Source organism: Camelus bactrianus, chromosome 11, assembly GCF_048773025.1.
Source record: "Camelus bactrianus isolate YW-2024 breed Bactrian camel chromosome 11, ASM4877302v1, whole genome shotgun sequence".
In the NCBI taxonomy this organism is placed as follows: Eukaryota; Metazoa; Chordata; class Mammalia; order Artiodactyla; family Camelidae; genus Camelus; species Camelus bactrianus.
This window is the reverse complement of record NC_133549.1, coordinates 83,272,435-83,290,890: the sequence shown is the minus strand read 5'-3', so window position 1 is coordinate 83,290,890 and position 18,456 is coordinate 83,272,435. Positions and strand designations below refer to the sequence as shown.

Below are 18,456 nucleotides of genomic sequence, written 5' to 3'. Positions count from 1 at the left end.
GCACTTGCCAGGCTGCTCACAGGTTGTCACAGCAGCCACTTCCCAGCTGTCCTGGGCATGGCAGGCTAGAGAGCTGAGCTGCGCTGGCTCCTGTAGGTATTCGGGGGGCTCCCCTCCCGAAGTGTGGTCTCTCACAGCCCCCCTGCCCGCAGACCTGCTGTGTGATGAGCTCTGCCGCACGGTGATTGCAGTGGCCGTGCTCTTCTCCTTCATCGTGTCTGTGCTGCTCTCCACCTTCTGCATCCACCGCTACCACAAGAATGCCCACAAGCCGCCCATTGCCTCCGCTGAGATGACCTTCCGCCGGCCCGCCCAGGCCTTCCCGGTCAGCTACTCCTCATCCGGCACCCGCCGGCCCTCGACGGACTCCGTGGAGAACCAGGTCTCTGTGGAAACTTTCAAGATCCCGGTGAGCTTCCACACGTGGCCTCGGGACTGGGGAGGCAGCCCCTCCCAGGGGCCCTGCAGGTGGCACTGGCCTCGGGTCTCAGGCAGCTGGGAGGTGAGAGGGGACGGGGCACCCAGGGCTTCATGCTGCCATGAGTCCTGCAGCCCACAAGTGGCTGATGCATCCTTGCCCACGGGAAAGACACTGAGCATTCCAGCAACCCCCTGCCTTCACTGAGCTGCCTTCCATGGAGGGCAGAAGGCAGGTGGAGTGGAGGGCATGGAGCAGGGTGGAGGATGGGTGCTGATTTAAACGGACTGGGATCTGGGCTGTTAGGATAAAAGGAGGGCAGGCCATGCTGTACCTGACGGGGGCTATCCTGCAGGTGCCCCAAGGGCTGGTGGGGGGAGGATGGAGGGTGCAGGGAGGTCCTGAGGAGGAATGTGGATTTCATTCTCAGAGGGTAGGGCCCTGAGGGTTGGCGGCACATTTCCTGGCCTTTATTTCCACAGGCCACTCTGTTGCGGAGTCCAGGGGTGGGTGATGAGGCTTATCCCCATTCAGGGGAGATGGTGGCAGGCAGCAACTTGGCCAGGGTGGCAGCAGCAGGGAACGGAGTCTGTCTGTAGTATGGAGAGCAGGACTGGGGACACTGAGGATCCTCTGGCCCCCAGGCTCCATGACTGGCCCGCTAAGGGAGAGTGCCAGCCAGAGCCAGCAAGCTTCCAGAGCCCCCTTCTCCCAAGCAGGAAACCTGGGCCTGCGGTCAGCATGTGCTTCTCAGACACCACCCCTGACCTGGCCAGGCCCCTCCTCAACCTGCCATGTCCCTTCACTGATCTTGCTGGGAACACCCAAGGAGCTGGAAGCTGGGCCTTGGGGGAGGACTGAGGGTGAGTGGGAGCAGAAGTTCTTCTGCCCACAAGGCTGGATAGGGAGCAGTACAGCGTATGCATCTTGGCAGGGGCCTCCAGGCAGGAAACTCAGCACCCAGGGACCACAGGGCCCTGGCGGTCCACAGGGTCTGGGCTGGGAGGTAGCTGGGGTTCCTAGGAGGTGCTGCCCAAGGGGTGCTCGCCCGTTGGTGAGGGTCTTGGCCATGAGGACCATTCTCAGATGTGGTCACAGTCGCCTGTCTCCTGCCTTTCCTAGTCCAGTCACTCAGCAGGCAGGGTCTCCAACCCCCACCCCCAGCAGCATCTCAGCCTCCATGCAGGCCTCTGGGACAAGCCATTTGATTCCTTTATCCACCCTAGCCATGTGTGGTGAGATACACAGCAAGAGTGGTGCTGACATGTGCTCATGCCGGGTGACACAGACCATCCTCGGCCCACGTTGCCTTCAGCCCAGGGTGCAGAGCAACCAGAGCCAGGCCTGAAGCCCAAGGGCCACCCTGACCATCTCCGAGGTCTTGGCCACGTTACTCAACTGTTTGAACTCAGTTTTCTCTTATATAAAGTGGAGAGAATTTTTTTTTTATTTTATTGAAATATAGTCAATTACAACGCATCAGTTTCTGGTGTACAGCACAGTGTCCCAGTCATGCATATATATACATATTTTTGCATTGTTTTTTCATTAAAGGTTATTACAAGATATTGAATATGGTTCCATGTGCTATACAGAAGAAACTTTTTTTCACTCTATTTTTATACATAGTGGCTAACATTTGTAAATCTCAAACTCCCAAATTTATCCCCTCCCACCTTCTTTCCCTCCGGTAACCATAAGATTGTTTACTATGTCTGTGAGTCTGTTTCTGTTTTGTAGATGAGTTCATAGTGTCCTTTTTTTTCTTTTTAGATTCCACATATGAGTAATATCATATGATGTTTGTCTTTCTCTTTCTGGTTTACTTCGCTTAAAATGACAATCTCCAGGTTCATCCATGTTGCTGCAAATGGCATTATTTTATTCTTTTTATGGCTGAGTAGTATTCCATTGTATAAATATACCACAGCTTCTTTATGCAGTCATCTGTCGATGGATATTTAGATTGCTTCCATATCTTGGCTATTGTATATAGTGCTGCTGTGAACATTGGGGTGCATGTATCTCTTTGAATTAGAGTTCCCTCTGGATATATGCCCGGAGTAGGATTGCTGGATCATATGATAGGTCTCTTTTTAGTTTTTTGAGGACTCTCCATACTGTTTTCCATAATGGCTGCAACAAACTACATTCCCACCAGCAGTGCAGGAGGGTTCCCTTTGGGAGAATGATTTTTAACATTCTTGTGAGAATCAAATCAGTGACATCCGCATTTGCTTAGCACAGTCTCTGTGTACAGTAAACTAAACCCTTATCCAGTGCAGTGTAGAGATGAGCACACCAGAGCAGTGATGATGATGTCAACTTTGGCCCTGACTGTGGGTTCTTGGGGAACCTGAGACACCAGGACGCCAGGAGCTGGCTGGATGGTACCCCTGGCCATGGTGCTGAGATGATGCTGCCTCTGCACCCAGACATTAGAATACGAGGTTCTGGTCACTGAGGGACAGTGGGACCCCAGCGGTGTTGCCTCTGTCGTTAGACAAGCTTGGCAGAACACATCCTGAGCAGTACCTGAAGACACACCCACAGACAGGTGCAGTGAGACTGGGGGCGATGGACACCCAGTGCTGGCACAGGTGGGAGGTTCCAGTCAGGCTTCTGTATCCCCAGTCAGAGTTCAAGTACCTGGCGCCGAGCTGGGGGTCTGGGAAGGCATCCCAGCGTGGTCTTGAACAGGCATGGTGTATGGATGGGACTTCAGTGGGCAGGCAGGTGGAGGGGAGCATGGTGAGCAGATGTGTGCAGGTTCAGGGCAATAGCTGCGCCTGTAGGAGGAGCAGCTTCTTCCACATACTGGGATGGAGGTTCCCAAGAAGCACAGTGGTACCTTTCCAGGAGCTGCCCTGGATACTTCCACCTGTAGCTGGGGGTCCTAGGCTGGTAGGCAACTTGGGCCACTGGAGTCAATTCGGTTCTCTGAGAATTGCTGGAAAGGGCACACCAGGGCCTGGGCAGCTGCCTGTGTCCAAAGCAGAGGCAGTGCTGAGAGGCTTGGGCCTGACTCCCAGGGAAGAGGACATGCTCCCCGCTGAGCACTGTGCGTGCTGAGTAAGCCCTGAATCCCTCATTAGAGAGACAAGGATGTGAGCTGGGATGGCCCAGGGCATCTTCAGTAGACGGGGACCAGTGAGGGTATGGGCTACAGAGTCTAGTCTGGTCTGTGGCAACGCCTGCCTTCCTACGAGGGAGACACGTCATGTAACGGCACCTCAGGGTCTGACTGTGGATCCTGCCTTTGGTGACTATAACCTACCAGTTCAGGTGACAGTCGGCTGTCTGCACACTGGAGCTTGTTGAACGGGTCTTGCTTTCTTCTTTTCCTCTAATCCTCACCATCTTTCTTCCCTGTTCTCTTCTCTTCCTTCCATCAAACCCATCACAGGAGGATCCAAAGTGGGAATTCCCTCGGAAGAACTTGGTTCTTGGCAAAACTCTGGGAGAAGGCGAATTTGGAAAAGTGGTCAAGGCAACGGCCTTCCGGCTGAAAGGCAAAGCGGGGTACACGACTGTGGCTGTGAAGATGTTGAAAGGTACCTGTCCAGGCAGTACCTACAAGTACGGGGCCCCACGGGGTGGATAAAGCCACCGCGACAGCCAGGGCTCCCGTGGCCAGCCTCGTGCCTCCTGGAGAGCGCTCCCATTGCCCCCCTTGAGTGGCTGCAGCCGGGGACCCCCACCATGGATGATGTGGCCCCAGCTGGGCCCTGGAGAAGCAGAGCAAGGATGTTCCTCCCTTGGAAGGTTCAGGAGTGGTGGTGCTGCATCTGTACCAATGTTGGGTAAAGATCCAAGTTTTAAGTTAAAAGCACTTCCGGTTTTGAACTGACAGCTCTCCCCACCCCAGTTTGCCCCATTCTTTCTTCTCAGCCAGGAATTCAACTGGGGTCCTGGTAAAGAGACCACCTGTAAGGACTGGCCCCTGCCCCTTAGGGCCCTGCCTTGCCCAATCCCCACTGCCCCTCAGCAGGCCTGCCCTGCCCTAGTCTTGCTATCAGCCTGGCATACTCACTCGTGTTTCTCAGCAGAGACTGGGTAGACAGCCCTTTGCCACGGCCAGGCTCTATGGCCAGCAGTGGGCGCAAGTCAGCTAGTACACACATAGGTTCAGCGGTCAGGGGGCCACGCAGCGCAGAATGCTTCTGGATACTTACCCAGGCCCTGACTGGGGTCATCCCCCCCTTGCCCATGAGACCCAAGGCCTAAGGGGCATAGTGAGACTGGCCCCAGGCCACCCATATATGGTCCAATGGGTCCCGATGCCCCATCTCCTAGCTGTCTTCTCATTTGCATACAGGTCTGCAGCCCGAGGAGGTGGCGCGGCACAGCTGGGCAGTGGGTGTGGGGCAGCTGGCCCAGGAGGGCTGTTTAGCCACAGCTTGTGACTCAGAATAACTCCATAACCAATCTCCTGGTGGGAGCCTGAGCACAACTCTGTCTGCTCTCTGGACGCACAACTTCAGCATGGCAAGAGACTTCTGTGAAGTCTTGTAGCCTTCACCTTTGTGCCTCAGCCCCCACTGCTGAGTGCTTGGTCAGCAAGTGTTTTGGGGACACCAGGGAGCCCTCTTACCTTCCCAGAAGGATGAATGAGGGGATCTTTGTGCACCACTGCCTTTGAGAGATGGCGATTGCAGAGAACTAATGCCACTTGCACAAATGGCCCAGCCCTGGGAGGCTCTCCCTGGAAAGTTCCTGCTCACTTGGAGTGCTTCTCAGGCTTCTTATTCCCCAGAGGCACATGAAGCCACTGTCGACCACCCCACGGGCTGAGAGCAGCCCCAGGTGGTGGGGTCCTTGCAGGCCTCAGTCTGAACCTGGGTAGAGTGTCTGTGAAGGAGATTCCTGGGGTCTGTGCAGATCCTTGATGCGGGTCACGTGGCTCAGTGGAGTTGCAGAAAGGGCTAACAGAAGGGACTGCTTTGCAAGTTGCCTTGTTTACGTGCATTTCAGAGAATGCCTCCACAAGTGAGATGCGGGACCTACAGTCAGAGTTCAACCTCCTGAAGCAGGTCAACCACCCACAAGTCATCAAGCTGTACGGGGCCTGCAGCCAGGGTGGTAAGGCTGGCTGGGGATGAGCAGCAGCCGGGCACAGGCCAGGGCACTCTGGACCGCCCCATTCCTCCTCCCCCTTTCCTCATTGTTTCCTCCTCCTGGCCCCTGTCCTCTGTCCTCCCGGAAACACGGTGTCTGGCTCTGGCCCCTGCCTGGAGCTCACATGTCACTGAGGGGGCCTGGAGAGGTGCTACATGAGTGCTTGCACAAGGCCTCTACTCCAAGTGTGCTCTCTGGGCCTGCTGGGGCTGCCAGGAGGTCTCTGGTGACTTTCTGGTCATCAGTACCCTGCCCCAGGCAGAGCCCTCAGGGCAGGGAGCTCCAGGAATGGACTCCGCCTATTGGGTACCTACTGGGGACTAGGTGTGCCATAACTTCTAGGTGACCCAACCCCAGCCCTGCATGGTAAAGGCATTGTCACCATCTCTTACATAAGAGCATCCTGATCTTTTGATCCTTAGGGGCCTCCCACTGCGTGTGTGTGTGTGGGTACATGTGTCTGAGGTACGAGGGAGACAGGGAGCCAACAGGGAGCAAAGGACAGCAGAGACACTGGTCAGCACCAGCAGAACTCAGGGCCGGCCTTAGGGCAGGACCGCAGCCCAGGAGCTGCTGAGGGCTTGCAGGAACAGGGAGCAGGTGGCCACATGCCCATCCAGATCCTCTGCCTCTATCAGCCGTCTCCAGGCCATGGTGTGGCGGGAAGGGCCTGACATCCCAGCAGCAGGGGGTGCCTCCCCGGGCAGCATTGAGCACAGTGACTGCCTGCCTTGGGCACCAGGGAGAAGGTCATGTTCAACCCCCCGGGAAGCTGGCTTTGGCACAGGCCCTAGCAACAGGGAGAGCAAGGGATGTTAGAGAGAGCCGAGACTTAAATCATTTCTCAGGCTGCCAGAACCCAGGCACTTGCCACCCAGAGCAGGGCTGTCTGCCCACTTACAGGTAGGGTGCAGGGCCTGCCCCGGGGCCCCGTGGTCTCCCCGTGCTCTGCCTGACCTGCACCTACGGGGACCCCACAGGCCCTCAGCCCACAGCCCAGCCCCTCTGCCCCCAGGGCCGCTCCTCCTCATCGTGGAGTACGCCAAGTACGGCTCCCTGCGGGGCTTCCTCCGAGAAAGCCGCAAGGCAGGGCCCGGCTACGTGGGCAGCGGAGACAGCCGCAGCTCCAGCTACCTGGACAACCCGGAGGAGCGGGCCCTGACTATGGGCGACCTCATCTCCTTCGCCTGGCAGATCTCGCGGGGGATGCAGTACCTGGCCGAGATGAAGGTGCGTGCCGCCCCAGCCCAGCCCCTCCAACCGCCTGCAGTGGGCTGGGGTTTCAGGGGTCCCTGCTGTTGTCTTCCTCGCAGCTCGTCCATCGGGACTTGGCAGCCAGAAACGTCCTGGTAGCCGAAGGGCGCAGGATGAAGATCTCGGATTTTGGTCTGTCCCGAGATGTTTATGAAGAGGATTCCTACGTGAAGAGGAGCAAGGTACCAGGTCGTGGGGTGTGGCGGCCTGGGGCTCCAGGGCTGGGTGGGGGCAGCGGTCCGGGTGCCCACAGGGTGAGGGCAGAGCCCTTAGAACACCTGGAGGAGATAAAGCAGATTTTTAGAGTCTAACCTTCCAGCCCTCATCCCTGAACCCTTCCGCAGTCCTGAGTACCTCGTTGTTCCTTCTCTTCCTCAGTGCCACCGGCGCCCTTTCAGAGCTGCCCTCCGGGGAGCTGGGGCCTGGCAGCATCTCTTGCTTTTCATCACTATCACTTTTGAAGGTCACCTAACGCTGCAGAAATAAGTCTTCTCCACAGTTGTTTCTCTCGCTTCTGCAGAGTGGAGGTCACTGTTTCCTTTCTGTGGAACATTAGCCCTTTGCTCAGAGCAGAGTGAAGTGAAATACACCCGAGCTTTGTAGTCATTCTTTGCAGAAGAGAATGAACCACTTTACAGGTGGGGTTTCTGCTGGGACAGAGACCTGGGAATCCCTGGCGAAGTGAGTTTAGAAGGTGCACAGAGAGGCCCTGGAGACGGGGTTCCAGAGATGCAGCCTAAGGATTTCAGAAGCCTTTTTTCCCAAGTCTCTGAAATAGGTGATTAGGGCCCATCTCAGGATACCTGGTCCCCTGGCATCATCCAGCTCCCTGGGGCACCGGTCTTGACCCTGTTAGTTCTGTTGCCCCCTCAGCCCCTCTCCTGCAGCCTCACTGTGACAGATGAGACAGGGCCAGCTCATGGGCCCCTTCAAGAGACACAGCTAATCTGACGTTCAGAACAGATGCTGCTCAAAGAGAAAAACAAAAAAAGCAACGGCATACACCTGAGGAGCCCTAGTGCTGCCAAGAGCTGTGAGGATGTTTCATTTTTTCTGGGGTTTCCGTTGTGACAGCGTATCTCAGAACTACTGAAGGGGAAGTGGGGAGCGGCTGCTCCCCGCCCCGTGGAGAGGGTGGACGGAGTCTTCCTGTTGACGCCCTGGTCCTGATGGAGAAGCACAAGGTGGCCAAGCACGGCTCCCGAGAGCACAGGGTGCAGGCGGCGTTGTTATGAGCACACGCTCCCCCAAACAGTCACGCTTCATCTTCAGCAAGGATGTAAATCCTAAAGAGTACTTTAAACAAAAAGGAATTACAGTAAAAGTTGCATTAAAATCCAATGCACGGCCTTTATTATTGATTCGGCCTTCAGATTGACCTTCTTGTACTGGAAAGCTAGTTCTCGAGTTGGATTAGAGAGGATTTGTTAGGTCTGATCCCAGCACCTCCTTGGTGGGATGGGGGGAGGGAGAGGCACCCTTTCAGAAGGTGCTAAAAGGGCCCTGGAATAAAATAAGAGGGAAAAACTAGCCTCAAGGCACATACACAGATTGTTTCTCCTCTGAGCTTCTCAGAAGAGCCTTTAGTGTGTTCGTTTGCATCAGAAGTCCCTAAGACGGAAAGGCTGGATGTTGGCTTCCCAAACTGGGAAAACATCTTGCTGGATGGTGTTCTTGGCCCACCCACTGGGCAGCACCACCCAGGGTACCCCAGTGCTCCCTGGACTCGGCCACAGGGGGACCTGGCTTGCACTCAGTTATCAGTTCCTTGGGTTTCTTCTCACCAGGGATGTGGTGCATGACCGGCATACCTTGTGTAGCTATGGGAAGGCCAGCTGACTCCCTCCAACATCTCAACCAGGCCTGGGAGGGCCAGGCTGGAGCTCTAGCCCCTGCGAGGCTGTGCTGCCAGTTCTGTACCCAGGAACATGCTGGGTACCATTACTCAGCCCCGCTTCAGAGCTGGAAGCATCTGGGACACGGCTCCACCCTCCCCCACCCCTCACCCCAAGATGTCAGAGTGGCATTAATGCCTTTCTCTCGCTCCCTCTTTAGGGTCGGATCCCAGTCAAATGGATGGCCATCGAGTCCCTTTTCGATCATATCTACACCACTCAGAGTGATGTGTGAGTCCAGGTGTTGACTTCCTGGGGTGGAGATTACACATGTAGGGGGCCATGCCGCCTGTCTGGGCAGCTCGGCTGGGGAACAGCACTGGCCCTGAGTGCCCGTCAGCTCATGCCAACCACCCGCAGTGGCCCAAGCTGAGGCTTTGTGTGTTCACTCAGCAAATGGCGAGGGCCCAGGCAGTAGTTCTGAAGGCCGAGGTGGAATGCAGGAGGGCAGTGAGCTGCGGCTGCAAACCCTGCTCACCTCCCCTGTCTCGCTCCCCGCCCCTCCCTTCCCCTCCCCTCCCCTCCCCTCTCCTCTCCTCTCCTCTCCGGGCATCTTAGTGACACACAGGCCCAGCCAAGCAGTCCCCCTCCTATGAGCCTGAGCATGGCTGGGCTCAGGCAAGTCCCCCGGGACTGGTCCCTGCCCAGCAGGCAGGGATGGCCTTCAGTAAGTAAGTTTCTAGGCTTGTGCGCCCCCAGTTGCTGCAAGACAGGAACCAAAACTCAGTCTTCCAGGTCCAACTGCATTCTTGATAGTCTTCAAAAATACAACAGACTTGTTCCAAGTGTTCAGCTCTGAACAGGCATGCATACTTTGGATAACGTGGGCTGTGAAAAGGCAGTTAGTTCTCAAACTGTTTCAACAACTGTGTTCTGATTACAAAGTGGACTGTAAAACAATTGGAAAATGCAGAGGAAAGCATAATGAAGAGACGAAAAGTCGGTTGGATCCCACCACCCCTAAACACCCACTGCTGGCCCTCACAGGCGCAGCCTTCTAGTGTTTTCCGTGCTGTACAAATACATGCTTTTTATTCCCATATGTGTGATAATGCTGTTTTGTGATACGATTTTGCTCCCACCTCACAGTAAATTTTCCCTCACAGTTAAGTGTTTTTCTATAGCGGTGCTTCTTTTTTTTCTTCTAAGATCTTATGAACATTTCCAAGCACACAGAAAAGGTGGAGGAATTGTGCAGGGAGCCCCGTGCCCCGGGGCCTAGGTCCCGCCTCGTGTTTGCTGTACTTGCTTGGTCTCTCTATGCCATGTCTGATGCTTCAGAGCATCACCTCAGGGGCCAGCTGCTGTCCCTTTTGGGTGTGGAGGCTGAGCTTGGCAGAGGTGAGGACGGCTCACCCCCACCTCTATCCCTCATCCATCTGTGCGGTCGGCCCAGGCAGAAACCGTGAGCACTCGGACCACTCCTTGTCCTGGGGACTCTGGGTCAGAAGCTGCTGGAGGGATGGGAGTCCGGGCTGCACAGAGGGTGCCGCAGACCCAGTGCAGCCACTCACTGGTCCTCTTGCTCTCTGCAGGTGGTCCTTCGGTGTCCTGCTGTGGGAGATTGTGACCCTAGGGGGCAACCCCTACCCTGGGATTCCTCCAGAGCGGCTCTTCAACCTTCTGAAGACAGGCTACCGGATGGAGAGGCCAGACAACTGCAGTGAGGAGATGTGAGCAGGCTTTGCTTTGGCCCAGCCTCCCTCAGACACAGATACACACCGTCATTCCCTCCTGCCCCTCGGTAGCCCTGGGTGCCAGTAGTGACAGGGCAGAAGTCAGAGAATCACCTTTGGGCATAAGGGCAGATGTTGGGGACCCCAACACCGCTGGGGGCTGGGTGGGCTTCCTAGAAGGACTTACAAAGATGAAGGGGAACAGGACCTGGGGAGAGATAGTGGGAAAGGATGAGAGGGTGCTTCAGTCCTTGAGCCCAAGGCCAGAGACCTATCCCAGGATGCCTTGGGAGGGGCAAGTGATTCAGAATGGACCCAGGGGTGCCTATAGGAGAGTGCCCAAGAGGAGGCACAAAGACGGGCAAGGGGCAGGCTTGGGGGGCCTGGACTTCAGCCCAAGGGCACCAGAATCTTCTCATCTGGTGGTATGGTTCCATCAGATAATTCTCGGAGGACAGTTGAGAACACATGAGAAGGGGTCATCCACAGACAGAGGCACACTGGTCCATTCATTCCACAAAGTCTATCGTGCACCTGCCACGTGCCCGGCTCGGGGCTAGATGGGGGAGCACAAGGGTGAGTAGGTGCCACCTCCCTGGGTGGCCTGGGCTGGCAGCTCACACCCACGTGGTAGCCCTGGAAGCCCTGCAGCCATGCCAGGCCCCCAGGAAAGAGAGGAAGGGGTGAGACACAGGTGTGATTGGCAGGTGTGTTTGTGTTTATACCCAGTTCATCCTTCTTAAGAGTTTTAAAGACTGGCATTTCTGCCTTAGCCACCGTAGCAGGCACAGCTGGACCCCAGGGCCAGATACTGTGAGCTCCTGGTGACCCTTCAAACCCTGGCCCCGCTCAGAGAAGGATGTCAGTGACACAGAAACAGCTTTGGGGTTGGGGAACAGAGTCCCCTGGCCCAGGGCACTCTCTGGGTGTGGTGGCCATGATTGGGCAGTTAGTCCTTGCTGGATTGTAACCGCCCACCTGTGCTTCCCACCAGGTACAGTCTGATGCTGCAGTGCTGGAAGCAGGAACCGGACAAGAGGCCAGTGTTCGCTGACATCAGCAAAGACCTGGATAAGATGATGGTTAAGAGCAGAGTGAGTACCTGGAGCCGATTCCTGGCACCAGCTACCCACAGACTGAACATGGCAGTGGGGGGACTCTGGCATCACCCTGGGCTGTGGAGTTCCCAGTGCAGAGGTAGAGGGAGGCTGTCCCCAGGGGCAGCCAGTGACCGAGCCGCTGTCTGTGATCTCGGCCCCCTGGGCTTCTTTTAAATCATGAGGAAACCAAGATTTTTACCTTGAGAGCCCTCCACAGGCAGGGGTGGGAGGAAAATGTTCCAAAGCCAAACAGAATCATTTTCATTAACAGAACATGAGTACTTAGTTGAAATTAGCGTGCCCTAAATTCAGATGCTCTGAGGGGCCCAGCCGGGAGTGCGGGGAGCGGGGAGTGACTAGGGAGCAGTGAAGACTCTGACAGATGGGAACCCACCAGCCGCCTCGAAAGGACCCCTCACCGTAGGCACATGTAACCTATAAGAATATGAGTGCCAGCGGGTCAGTTCCTCTGAGTTTTATGGGATATTTATATTGTTTCCAAGTTTTTAATGTTAGCAATTCATTTAATTTCCAAAAGCTCAATGTGGGCCAAACAAAACATATCCCTGGGCCCCCAGGTTATACTCTGGGTAATTGAGAAGTTGTCAAAGTTCCAACTAATATTACTTGAGCCATTGCTGTGTACCGTGTTCTACCTTAGATGCTGGGGATACACGTAAACAAAGCAGGCCCAGACCTTGCCCTCGCAGTTTCATCCTTGCATTGAGACATTTACTAAAAGTTGTCATTTCTTCCAACACAAAAAGCAAGATGCATGGACGAGGCGACTTGTAATAAAACCTAACATCAGTGTATCACTTGGTGGAAGCCTCCGAATCCTATGAGTGCAGGGTTGTCCTAAACAAAAGTGATAGCTGAGGCCGAGAGACGGCCTTCCTAGAACAGTGCTGAGAAGCAGCCAGAAAAAAATGCTTCAACCGTTCATGACACATTTAACCAGGGCAGTGGGAATAGCAGGTACTCCAGAATTGTCATACTTGGGAGCTGAAGCTTATAGCAGCATCCTGTGCAAAACCCCCATCCGTGACTTCAGATTTCTGAGTCCTGAAGTGATGTTCTAAATGGCAGGAGTGCCTGGAGGAAAGCTGGAAAGAATTCGGCAGATTGAGATTCTTCTTGGCATTCCTATCTGAGTCATGGGACTGCAGCGAGCTCTCCCAGAGCCTCAGGTTTTGTAAACAGGCCAGTTTGCCAGTGCTGGACCTGGTGCCCCGAGTGCTGCAGGGAGAGGACTCGGCTAGTAGGAACCCATTTCTGCCCCCAGGGAGGTGGCTTTCCAGTGGGGAGCAGTGGGGACCACAGAGCATGGCCAGGTGTCGGGGAGCTCAGGGCTGGCAATTGGCAAGGGGCTCAGGTCCCACGGAGCAGCCAGTAGGCTTGGGGTGCAACTCGGCCAGGGCTCCACTCTGGTGCGGGGAGGGCCGGGACGTGTCCGGTAGAGGCCCGCGCCAGGGGTGACCAGCCGCCTCTCCCTTCCAGGACTACCTGGACCTGGCCGCACCCACCCCATCCGGCTCCCTGCTGTATGACGACCTCTCGGAGGAGGAGATGCCCCTGGTGGACTGTAGTAGTGCTCCCCTCCCTCGAGCCCTCCCCTCCACGTGGATCGAAAACAAACTCTATGGTAGAATTTCACATGCCTTTACTAGGTTCTAGCCACACTGTTCCTCTCTGCGCTGTCCTTACTCTCTGTAATGCTTTTTAAGAGTGTTTCTGGTCTGAATGAAACCAAAGTCTGCTCTGAACCTTTCTGTTTGTAAATGTCTGACTTTGCATCCGTTTACATTCAGGCATTTTTACAACTGTGTGTGTGTTTTTTTTTTTTAAAGGATGTGAAAATATGTGTAATCACAGACTGCCCAGCAATTTAAGATGACAAAGAAGAAAAAGTGGGGCAGAATTCTCAGGGGATATTGGGAAAACAATAAGTCATTTCTGGGGTGGGTCATAGTCATAGTACTTCTAATTTAACTACTGAGAGAAATTTACATGATCTGGGGAGACATTTCATTTAGAAAGGAGGAGCATCCAGTGGTCCCCTCCAGGCCCTGTCTGGGCAGGCCGTGGCTCTTGGAGGCCACCCGGTGCTGGGGACCACCACCGGGGAGGACACATGCAGACGGCTGTTTTCACATCCTTTGCATCACACGCTGTCATGACAGTTGTCACTTATAAAGTCAGTGCTAAAAGCTGGAGCAAAGCGCTTTTTGAAAGAACGTGGTCTGTGGTGCTGTGGTCTTGCAATGGACAGTAAATATGGTTCTTGCCAAAACTCCTTCTTTCGTCTTCTATTCAATACTCGAAATTTTTTGCTGTTTCCTAACGTCATCACTGATTGTTTGGAAATCTTGGAGTTTCAAGCATTTTTTTCAGCTGAGATTGTTCCTTTTGCATGCCTCCTGAGTCACTGAATCCTTGCTGGCTAGTGCTACTTGCCATTTGTCCCGTCGACGCTGTGGGACTCGCCTGCGTGCACCCTTGATTTGAAGACCCTCTCCTCCGTGGTAGGCTTGGATGGAAGACAAGCAGGCTCCTTTCCATTAGAGAACTTTTGATAGAAGCTTCCTGCTGCAGTAGTACAGCAAGGTGCGGATGCTTTAAGCTGCCTTAGAAAAAGAGTTAAACCAATCCACAAATATAAATCAGATTTGCGAGTCTGAAGCTTATAAAAGTCAAAATTGATAGTTTCTGTTAAGTTGCAGTTACCAAGAGAGCACGTGATATTTCCCCCTAGATATACCAATGTTTTGGAAACCTGGAGCACGAAACCCTTCAGGCAATTGGCACAGAAATCAGAAGTTTGGTTTGAACCTCAAAGGGAGTTTTGCCAAGGCCTTACTGTCTGCACATGAAGTTTTGGTTCTTCAGTGCAGAACAAATGATCTGTTTTCATTTTTAGGCATGTCAGACCCGAACTGGCCTGAAGAGAGTCCTGTACCACCCACGAGAGCCGATGGCACTAACACTGGGTGTCCAAGATATGCAAATGATAGTGTATATGCTAACTGGATGGTTTCACCCTCAGCGGCACAATTAATGGACGCGTTTGATAGTTAACATTTCTTTGGGAAAGGTAATGGACTCACAAGGGGGAGAAACATGCCAAGAAGGGAAAGGCTGCCGGCCCCTCCTTGTGCATTTCACACTGGCTGGTGATTTTCCCTCCCAGCAGACGTAGCGCACTGGGACCCCCACACACTCCGTGCTCACACGTGTGGGCTCCTCACTCACTACCTGAACTGTTGGATTTTTCTGGTTGCCACCCAATGAGGCAACACAATTTAAACATGAAGCACACACACACACACACACACACACACACACACACAAAGGCAGCAGGAAAACATAAGATCTGGCCCAGATGACACATCTCTGTTCAGAACGAGAGCCCAGCCAGGCCTTGTCGTGATGTCAAAGCCCAGCCAGGGCTGGAGGGAAAGAGGGGACCTCGGGACAGGACTCTGCTCAGCATTTGAGATCCTGAGAATTTTTTTTTTTTTAAATCGTGTTACCTTTTCTTAGGAAGATGTATGATTTTTTTATCATGATCAAAATGATTCTTAGATTTAGCACAATGGAGAGATGTGATGCCGTATTTGCTGTGTCAACAGGCGGGGTGAGGAAAGGGGGCTCTCAAGACACATCTGTCACTGTTGCTGAGGGATCGCTCCCCCACCCCCGACAGAGAAAGGTACGGAGGAAAAGGGCGTCCAAGGGGAGTGCCTCCTGTGCAAGGATTGCTGACAGCAGAGACTTCCCTGCTGTGAATCCCACTCCCACCACCACACACACATCCAGCACCAAAAGGCGGTGGTGGCCCATCTCACATGCTAGTGGGTGGGACTTGTGCTCAGTTTAAAAGGGACAGTTCAGCTAGTTACATTCGAAGTAGCCTCGACAATGAGCAAGGGCCACTACACCTCTGATTACAGTTCTGATGTGGAAAAGACAATGTCTTGGCTCTCATAGAGCTTATGTGAGAAAGTACATGTCTTCACTTTTCCTGTGTTTGTCACTGAAAGCTGCTACAGCCCGACATTTTTGTTTCTTACGTTCTGACCATGACTCATAAGCTTCTTGTCATTCTTCACCGCTTGTTTGTGGTCACAGGCACTCAGCGCTCCTCCCATCCTGCGGGGGTGGCTTTCGGGAAGTCCCAGCGGCTCTTCTTTCTGTCTCAGCGCTGTAACCTTGCAGGAGAGGGTTGGTTACCAAAACACTGCCTGGTCTTCAGACTTAAAGCACTGTGAACGGACTTAAGGTCATCTCCTGAAAATACTGTATTTTATAGGCATTTCACAAAAGCAGTAAAATTAGGGCATTTTTGTGGCCAGGAAGGTTTGGATGAGTATATGGAGGAGCCTCATGGGGCGGGGAGGGTTGGGGAGGGGTGGAGTGTGTGCACACACAGCCGGGGAAAGCTCTGGAAAAACACTTACTACAGATGCAGCGTGGCTTAGGTTTAGATTTGGGCCATTGTCCAGATACACTGTGATAAGTTCTTTTACAAATATCTAGTTGCAGTAAACTTTGGGGTTTCAGATGTGCTTAAAGATAGTCTTGATAAATGCGGAAGTAGGAATAAACTCAAGTTATCAAAAATGCCTACTCGGTAAGTGGAGTGGCCACAGCAGGTTTGTCCTCGGCAGGGTGAGAACTCCAGGTCTAACTGGCTGACCCAGTGGAATTAACCCTTGACTCATTATCTAATGTCTATTCCTAAGTTATAAAAGTACTCGTATCAATTAGTCCTATCAGACAGAATTTTCATATGCATATATGCAGAAGTTACCGAGTGTTAAGTATTACTGAGTATTAAGTAGCACTCTGTCAGTGATTGATTAAACTTTGTTAAATCTATTTATGAAAGGTTATTATTAAACCATACCGTGTTAATTTGTAATCAAGGTGACTAAGAAAGTGATTTCAGTCCTGTAAATAAAATCATGTATCGTAAAGTGTGTAAACTTCTTCTTTTTAACTTCCTAGTTGGAAACGTCAGATTTCTGATTTTGAAGTTTCAATATAAGGAGTAAGATATCACCAGGGGATCTACTGTGGGGGCCACTGGGGAGGGCTAGTGACCTAGGACTAGGAGGCACTTGGGGGTGTTACTGACTTGTTTTACACAATATATACATGAACAGCCACATTTATAATAACTTAAAACTCAGCTAATTCTGCCGTTCAAGGAATTCCTCGCTCCCCTAAAATAAGCAGCGAGCAATGCCTAGTTCAGACTTTTGCTCTTCTAGCCATTTGCTTGCTGTTTATTTGCTGGAGCTGGAGTTGGACAGTTTTGAGAGAGAAGGTGAAATGCATAATCATGACTGAAAATCCAGTAGAATTTGGAGGAGAAATTTTGCCCTGAATCACTGTGAAGCTTAAGATGCTAAATGTTTCCGTTTATGTCCTCCTGTCAGATTGTGTAGGAATTCTTTGAGCTCCTCCTTAGACATCTGGTAAGGAGCAGGTGGGTCATTAGGCAAATGCCAGTTATTACCAACAGAAATCTGATTTATGGTTGCAGTTGTGCATTGGACACTGAGGGCCTGTCTCATGTCCTGGGTGCCTACATATGCACGTGCACACACAGGCACGTGTACACATCACCCAGGGGCTGCCCCAGTCCTGGCCCTCAGCGCCCATGTCTGTTCTCAGCTTCCTCCTTCAACGTGGACCACAGAGACTGGAAATAAACATAATTTCTGGGTCAGCTATTTCCTGCAGCCTTTACTTCAGTATGTTTAGAAAACCATGCTGAGAAAAACTACTACCAAAATACTGAAAAACCCTTTTTCCAGAGCAGAGAACTTCCATTAGGAGTATGTGTGTATGGTTTATTTTTCCAAAAAAATTAAAAAACCACATTCTTCACCAGCCCCCATAAAGGACTCCTTAGCCACAAATCCAGCTAATTTGGCTGGAAATATAGTTGAACATAATGTCTGAGAACAGATCTTGGACAAATACTTAATATATAAAAGACAATTCAGTGGGAAGGCATAATTTCCCCCACTACAATTAGAGCATTTTTTCCCAGGCAGAGCAGTGAATGGTTTCCTCTCCTCCTTGGAGCATGTTGACATGTGGAATAGTTGGCTGGGAGTATGTAGGGTGGTTCTAGAAACTGCCTAAGAAATCCTTACCTCTGGGGCCCTGGGTCAGAAAGGGCAAGTGCGGCAGTGGGAACATGCATCTCCCTTCAGCATGAACTTCACATTTGGTGCTTATCCTCCAGGTGGGCCTGTATCTACAGAAAACAACCTCCACTGAGGGTGCCTGCCCCCACCCCCGTCCCTTCTCCGTGGCAACAACCTCGGCAGCCTTGTTAGAATTCTGTAGAGCCTCCCATCTCTCCTGGGAGCTGGGACTCACATGAACGATTCTTGGCTGAGCTCAGGAGAAACTAGAACCTGTATGTAGAGAATTTTTCAGTTTGGAGTGTGTTGCCGTGTCCTGCAGCTGAGGCTGGATGAGTGGCTGTGTGACAGCCGGGAGAATGAGCTTCATCCCCAGAGTTAAAGAGGAACACACTGTGAACACCTGAGAGAACTTCCGGTTTACCTGTGCAACTCAGGTTTTGATTGCTATGTCAAATGACAAGATATTTTGGCAGATGTTTCTGGGACGTGCTCAATCCCAGGACCTGGCCAACCGCGACCTCTCAGCAGGAGCCCAGGCAGGAGAGCAGTGACAGGGAGGCCATCTCGCTGTAGCAGCTTCAGGGACATCAATGTCACAGGGAACTGGGCCAGGCAGCATGGGGGGAACCATGGCCGGGGACTACGCCAATCACTGTGACATCAGGAGTTCTGTACCACACCAGGAGAGACCATAATCCTGCGTCCTTGCAGATGACACTGAGCAATTCAAGTTCAAAATTAGTGTGGGCAGGCAAGATAAGGAAAGTGTGTTCTAAAGCTAAGAAAAAAATCATTTTTTGAGAAGGAAACCATTTTAATATTTCCTAC

At 52.8% G+C, this 18,456-nt stretch overlaps 1 protein-coding gene across 2 annotated transcripts in view; it reads left to right on the top strand.

Annotated features, from left to right (window-relative positions):
* RET (ret proto-oncogene) overlaps positions 1-16,440 on the top strand; it is a 54,450-nt gene extending 38,010 nt beyond the window's left edge. For both annotated transcript variants that reach the window (XM_074374436.1, XM_074374437.1), the window contains 10 exons: positions 153-409; positions 3,825-3,972; positions 5,393-5,500; positions 6,552-6,766; positions 6,850-6,972; positions 8,846-8,916; positions 10,221-10,358; positions 11,356-11,455; positions 12,962-13,106; positions 14,382-16,440. In XM_074374436.1, the coding sequence (XP_074230537.1) occupies positions 153-409; positions 3,825-3,972; positions 5,393-5,500; positions 6,552-6,766; positions 6,850-6,972; positions 8,846-8,916; positions 10,221-10,358; positions 11,356-11,455; positions 12,962-13,106; positions 14,382-14,539 (1,463 nt within the window). In that variant the 3' untranslated portion in view covers positions 14,540-16,440. The remainder of the gene's footprint in view (positions 1-152; positions 410-3,824; positions 3,973-5,392; positions 5,501-6,551; positions 6,767-6,849; positions 6,973-8,845; positions 8,917-10,220; positions 10,359-11,355; positions 11,456-12,961; positions 13,107-14,381) is intronic.
* The last annotated feature ends 2,016 nt before the right edge of the window (positions 16,441-18,456 follow it).